Source organism: Centruroides sculpturatus, unplaced genomic scaffold, assembly GCF_000671375.1.
Source record: "Centruroides sculpturatus isolate CEXI.00-Female unplaced genomic scaffold, Cexi_2.0 scaffold504, whole genome shotgun sequence".
Classification (NCBI taxonomy): Eukaryota; Metazoa; Arthropoda; class Arachnida; order Scorpiones; family Buthidae; genus Centruroides; species Centruroides sculpturatus.
This window is the reverse complement of record NW_019384908.1, coordinates 387,641-393,899: the sequence shown is the minus strand read 5'-3', so window position 1 is coordinate 393,899 and position 6,259 is coordinate 387,641. Positions and strand designations below refer to the sequence as shown.

At 32.5% G+C, this 6,259-nt stretch overlaps 3 protein-coding genes across 3 annotated transcripts in view; all 3 read left to right on the top strand.

Moving 5' to 3' along the window:
• LOC111631599 (ornithine decarboxylase-like) overlaps positions 1-2,024 on the top strand; it is a 46,545-nt gene extending 44,521 nt beyond the window's left edge. Inside the window, exon 9 of the mRNA XM_023375888.1 lies at positions 1,828-2,024. Within this exon, the coding sequence (XP_023231656.1) occupies positions 1,828-1,986 (159 nt within the window). The 3' untranslated portion in view covers positions 1,987-2,024. The remainder of the gene's footprint in view (positions 1-1,827) is intronic.
• A 912-nt stretch (positions 2,025-2,936) lies between these two features.
• On the top strand, positions 2,937-3,901 carry LOC111631601 (ornithine decarboxylase-like). The gene is made up of 2 exons (XM_023375890.1): positions 2,937-3,432; positions 3,509-3,901. The coding sequence occupies exons 1-2, from the start codon at positions 3,278-3,280 to the stop codon at positions 3,654-3,656; spliced, it is 303 nt and encodes a 100-aa protein (XP_023231658.1). The 5' UTR covers positions 2,937-3,277; the 3' UTR covers positions 3,657-3,901.
• A 234-nt stretch (positions 3,902-4,135) lies between these two features.
• LOC111631600 lies at positions 4,136-6,057 on the top strand. The gene is made up of 3 exons (XM_023375889.1): positions 4,136-4,872; positions 5,354-5,449; positions 5,531-6,057. Exons 1-3 carry the CDS (start codon positions 4,784-4,786, stop codon positions 5,847-5,849), a joined length of 504 nt encoding a protein of 167 aa, XP_023231657.1. The 5' UTR covers positions 4,136-4,783; the 3' UTR covers positions 5,850-6,057.
• The last annotated feature ends 202 nt before the right edge of the window (positions 6,058-6,259 follow it).

The window sequence follows — 6,259 nt, the reverse complement described above, 5'->3', positions numbered from 1 at the left end:
AGTGTATCGATGTATTCTGTAATGTGTGTGTTGTGATGTTCATGTTTTGTGTGTGTTTTAATTTTCTTGAAAATGTTTTTGAGTTGTTTCTTTAATTTGGGTGTTATGTTGTTTTTAGTGTATTGTGTCAGCCTGCCTAATTGCTGTCTAATGTCATTTATTTGTGTTTCTATTCTTCTCTGCCAGGCAGGCTTATGATAGAATTGTGTTTTGTGTGTGTCTGTCTGTGAGTGTATTTTCAGTCCATGGTGTGTCACTACTGTGACTTATTATTATTATTATTATTATTATTATTTATTTTAAGCCTAAGTCTCAAATTGTTGAGAGACTTATGCTTAAAAATTTGTCATAGGAGTTTATTGATCTTAAAGGTGTAGAATATGTGTTGCATCAATCCTGTTTTGGTAACACATTTTGATGCCATCATTATAGATAAAATATAATAATTTAATGAAGAACCTTTAAAGACAAATGGGTAAAATTTTCCATGCCAACTCTGGTGGTACTAGTTTCCTATAAATGCAATGTTTCCCAACAAAATCTTTTTCATAAAAAGGTTTTGTTGGGAATTGCTGTGCTATATAGTTAATTACCTCCAAGGAGAAGAATCATGTTGCCATGAGGATCTGAACACTGCTCATAATTCTTATAATTGCTTATACAGTAGACCCCGCTATAACACGGTAGTTACGTTCTGCTTTATAAGAATTTTGCATTGTAGGAATCTTTAAATACATGAGCCAATCACAGCCTGACACGTGTGAAGTTTACGGACTATGGCTGTTTGAAAGGTTTTCTTCCATAAAATTAATCGATTCTAGACTAATCTGACTCAACATTTCCAAATCACGTATAATTTTTTGGGAATAATCCGTATAAACTATGCTATAAACAAAAAATTGTGGGATTACTTACCGAGTGTGCACCGTTTGACGTCGCCATTTTTTAAGCTTGTTTTCATCGTGGAACAGCGCACCAAACGGCAGCTGTGATTTCTGATCAATGAATTTTTTTGCAGAAAAATAACTTAACTTTGGAGACATCATTAATATAAATAATTTTTATGACTGTTGAATAAGAAATGTTTTTTTCACAAGAAATGTATAAAATTACAGTGCTGTATTAGACTTACGGTACGTAATTTACATACTGTACAGACGATAGTAAACTCAACTTACTCGCCTAAACTCTCCGTAGCATGGTGCTGGACGGTGGAAAGTATATATATAATTATAATAAAGTTAAAATAAATTAAGTTAATATTGTACAGACGATAATAATACTGTACAGATGATAGTAAACTCAACTTACCCGCCTAAACCTCTCCATAGCATGTAAGTAGTTCAGCTGCTCATCTACTGTTGGTCCATATTCGACCAATCCTGTCACGACACAAGTTGGCGATGACGTTTTACGCGTTCCTTTTAGCGTATTTATATGAATACCATTGCAATTTTTTGCCGCGTTATAGGGGGTCTACTGTACTTCCATGTGAATGTGTATCTTTTAAAATGAGTAATATAGTAAACTTCTGCATGCAAGTTCATTCTACACATATGCCTAAAATCATTGACTCTGAACACTAGCAGCCCTTTGTGTCTGTTGGTATTCAATTTGAAATTGTGAAATTTCCTTTGAATCCATTGAAATTTCAAACTATAAATACACAGCTGAAATTTATTAAAATATATTTATGAAATAGCAACCCTGCCTGTATAAATTAAATTGTAGTGTAAAAATAGCTTGGAAAGATTTTATTTATTTTTGTTTTCAAATTGTTTTTTTATATTTGAATTCAAAATCTAATAAAAAAAATTTTTTTTGTAGATTTCAGGTGTGGTCAATAAGGCATTGGATGCATATTTTCCTGCTGATTCTGGTATAAGAATTATTGCAGAACCTGGTCGTTTCTTTGTAGCATCAGCTTTTACTCTGATCACTAACATCATAGCTAAAAGAGAAGTAATGATTCCAAATGAAGGTTAGTTTTAAATTTTTTTAACAAAATTTATAATACAAACACATTTCAATTTGAAAATGAATCCTGTTCCTTGAAATTGTTTGTAATTTATGTTACATACTTTTATTTATTTAAACATAAGAAAATAGAAAGAATTAGTAAAANCCCTTAAATTGTAATTTAAGGGTTTTACAGTTTAAATATTAAATTTTTATTTGTTTTATATTTGTTTTGTATTTAAACTTTAAACTTATGAAACAAATAAAAATTTAATTTTTCTTCTTAACCTATTCAATACTTTTTCTTATGTAAAGTTTAAACTTTATATTATACGTTATGTTATAATATGTATTGATGAAAGGAATAATTTGATTAGTAAAATTGTTTTTATATTCAGATTGTCATGTAATAAATAATAAATATATAACAGAAATTTATTAGTTTTTATTACTAGCATTGTACGTAACATTCTAACAAAAATACCAAAATGTAAAATTGGCCGATTATCGAAACCGATTAATTGGTGGAAATGGCCGATACCGATTAATCGGCTAAGTGGCCGATACGGCCGATTACCGATTACTTACCGATTAATCGGTGCATCCTTATAATATACATTGACCCCAATAGAAATTTATTTCAGTTACATATAGAAAATGTCAGAGGACAAGGAATTTCTATCCCAAATCAATAAAATAGCCCAAAGAAAAAAGTTTAAAGATACAAACTATTCAAACAAGATAGAACAGTAATTATGAACTATATTTTATAGTATATTTTTATGTAACCAATTCTGTGGGCATCTCTATTGGACACAAAATTGAAACTTTGCTCACCCATTCTTCGTTGATTATAAAATATGAAATCAACAACAGGAAAATTCTTTTAGGTCATTCTTAAATGAATTATTGTACAATTTGTAATTTTTATGAATTGTGAAATTATTTATTTATTTTAATATTATAATTGACTTTATTGAATATTCTATAATTTATAAATAAAAGTATTTAAGTAATTTAATACTTGTTTTGTAATCTTAATTTTTAACATAGAATTTAGGTACTACAGAAGAGATAACTGCCATTTAAACTTGTTTTTACTAGATAATTTGAAAATACCAAAGTTGCTTCTAAACAAAGCAAGGATATATTTAGTATATTTTCCTCCAAGTAGAAAGATTTTTAACGAATGGCGTTCTCGTCAATTCTTTTTATAGTTCCAACAAGGTGTTGACACTGCGACAATCTGTTTTTGTAATAGGACAAAAGAGACGAGCCCGTATTCCGTACCAGTCTGTGGGGTCCCACCTGTGACAGTATGGACAGAATCGTGGAGTTGTGCTACATGCCAGACATGAAGATCGGCGAGTGGATCGTCTTCGAGAACATGGGAGCCTACACTATTTGCGCTGCCTCCAATTTCAACGGTTTTGAAAAACCAGCCCTGAAATTCTACCTTCCCCGGCATGCATTGTAAGACACTTCTGCCACGTCTAATTCAAAATTGTGGCAGTGTTCTAGTCTCTTGATTTTCTCCTTACTTTTTCAGAATCTTCCTTCAGCAGCTAACTTCATGGTCTCGCCTGGTGAAGGCACTCTCACCCGAATGGACCTCTGTAGCCGAGGCATCCGAACAGGCCTCCGGCGGATCCGAAGGGGTGCACTTGCTTCCGGTGGCCGAGGCTGTGTTCGCCTGATATTACTACACAGGACAGATTCAGCTTCTTCACTTGTACATTCCATTTTTCCTATCACCGCTAGATAGAATCTCTTTCTTTAAGTGGATTAAGTTTCAAGAAGACATTCTTTGGATAAATTTATTTAACATGCAATTTATTAATAATAATAAATGGTTAAATCAATTAAATAATAGTATCTTAATAGTGTGTTTGTGTGACTTGATTTTTTTTGTTTTGTTTGAATATTGGGAGACATGCTGCTACTGGTCTAATCAATTCTTAAATTTAAGTTATATTAAATTATTCCAATTTTTGGAAAAATATTTTAAAATCAATAAATATGGTTCCTTATAAAATATTTATGTGCAGATCATTTATTAAAATCTTTAAGTTCTTATAATCATTTTACAAAATTGAATTTTAATTGTTCTATTTTTATCATCAAATTTTTTAACGTAAAAGTGAAATATCTAATATACATACTCAAATAACCTTAACAGAGCGGTGTAAAATCTTTATTAAAAAATTTTAAGAACTTATAAAAGATATTTTGAAATATTTCACCTTTTTACGGTATTATTGTGAATAAAATATCAAAATTGCCATTAAAACTCGGCTACCACCGCAATTTAATAACGCATTAAAGTTCATATATAGACTAATGTGTGTTAAGTCCACGAATTTATGCGATGCGGTAGACATAAGCCATGATGTAGATGTGCAATTTCTAACTATCAGAACGAACATGCAGTAAACGTGATTCCGTACACATTGGAGGATTTAAAGATGGAGTCTAGAGGAGGATGAGAGGAATGGCGAATCGGTCATTTAGAACGAGATCGGGCGCGATTATAGCTAATTACGTAGTTTTTCAAGATTATTCGTTCTAGGAGTTTCTAGTAATCAAAATGTAGACGGACGCGGGATCGGTGAAATTACGCGTTATCGTCACGTACACAACTGGTGTACTAAGGGTAATCGATAGAGTAAAAGCATCAACATTGGTAAATGTACATCGACGGTTTAACTCCATTCAGAGAGGTAGAGCCGTCAGGTGAAGACAGTCGCACTGCGGCTCCACCGTCTCTTTATTGATCAGAAACAACGTAGTAAACATAGAAGAGACGTTAAACCCGACTTTCGGTATGGATTGGTTAGCGACAAATCATCAAGTATTGGGCGACAAGTCGTCTACCAATTTGAGGAAAGGTTATCGTGTCGGAGACTTAAGCAAGTAAGTAATAATATATACAAAATCAGCGCCATCTATATATGCCATCCACTTCTTATGCACTCCATATGGTATTTGAGATGTTTAAAACTGTTCCGTTGTAAATTTCAGCAATGTGAATTTTATATTAATACGTTCTTTAGTATTTGCTATTTCGTCGTTCATCCACTGGTTCGTTTCTTTATTAATTTAAGAAAATAATAATTTTTATCAATTCGGACGTAACCATGTAGGATCATCTTACATATGTTTATGATTTTTAAAAAAATGCTAACCAAACCATTTTTTAGTGTTTTACGCTTAAAATCCTTATTATTCTAAATTGTGAATTAAATATTCATAAAATTAATTATTGTTAATACGAAGAATTTTATGTAATTTAAGTAAAATAATTGTCTTTATTAAGCAGTCATAATTTCTAATTAATTTTTATTAAAAAAAGTGCTGCCATCTAGTGTCTAATTTACCCTTCACCCATTCACAGGAATAGAGATCCCGATAATAGCAATACACCCTTATTACACGATCAAACTGTTTTGGAAAAGGATATAAAATGCGGTAAAGGAAGCGGCCAAACAAGGTTTGTTAATAAATAAAATAATGAAGAACAATTTTTTTAAACGCATTTTTTTAGAAGAGAAAAAAATCTTTCCCGTTTCAGATCTCCTAATAAATCAAATATGGAGAATCAAAGCGAGGATAAATTAATTAACGACGAGTGGACCGAAATGGCACTTTCTCCACGACGCAGTGCGAACGCCAAAACACCTAGTAAATCCAAAAGGGGTGGTCCCGGCAGATCTCCTCTTCTATCGCGAGAATGGAAAGGACAGGAGAGCGAACGTCTATTGATCGATTATCGCGACGAACAGGGAGCGATGGGGGAGAGCGACGATGACGTATGGGATCCAGGTTGGGATGATCTAGAACAGGAAACGCCCACTAAAGGCTACCGGCGCATCAATACAAAGCGTAATTAACCCCCTACAGTTCCTCCTTTACCGTCTCCTATTCTAAACACCCCCATTTCGATCTTTCCACCCCCACTCTCCTCCTAGTTAAACTTCTATGAAGCTGGACTTCAATACCCCATCGAAATAGCGAAAAAAAAGACACACGAAAAGGTAAAATTTATCATATAGCAAGCACGTGAGTGGAAGATATCCATCAAAAAAATTTATATANATGTATAAAATTACAGTGCTGTATTAGACTTACGGTACGTAATTTACATACTGTACAGACGATAGTAAACTCAACTTACTCGCCTAAACTCTCCGTAGCATGGTGCTGGACGGTGGAAAGTATATATATAATTATAATAAAGTTAAAATAAATTAAGTTAATATTGTACAGACGATAATAATACTGTACAGATGATAGTAAACTC

What these genes read in the sequence shown, in the direction of transcription:
- LOC111631601 (XM_023375890.1), top strand. Translation starts at nt 3,278, where the DNA reads ATGGACAGAATCGTGGAGTTGTGCTACATGCCAGACATGAAGATCGGC. An exon ending in TACCTTCCCCGGCATGCATT is followed by an intron (nt 3,433 to 3,508) that starts GTAAGACACTTC and finishes TTACTTTTTCAG; the next exon opens with AATCTTCCTTCAGCAGCTAA.
- LOC111631600 (XM_023375889.1), top strand. Translation starts at nt 4,784, where the DNA reads ATGGATTGGTTAGCGACAAATCATCAAGTATTGGGCGACAAGTCGTCT. An exon ending in CGTGTCGGAGACTTAAGCAA is followed by an intron (nt 4,873 to 5,353) that starts GTAAGTAATAAT and finishes ACCCATTCACAG; the next exon opens with GAATAGAGATCCCGATAATA. An exon ending in AAAGGAAGCGGCCAAACAAG is followed by an intron (nt 5,450 to 5,530) that starts GTTTGTTAATAA and finishes TTCCCGTTTCAG; the next exon opens with ATCTCCTAATAAATCAAATA.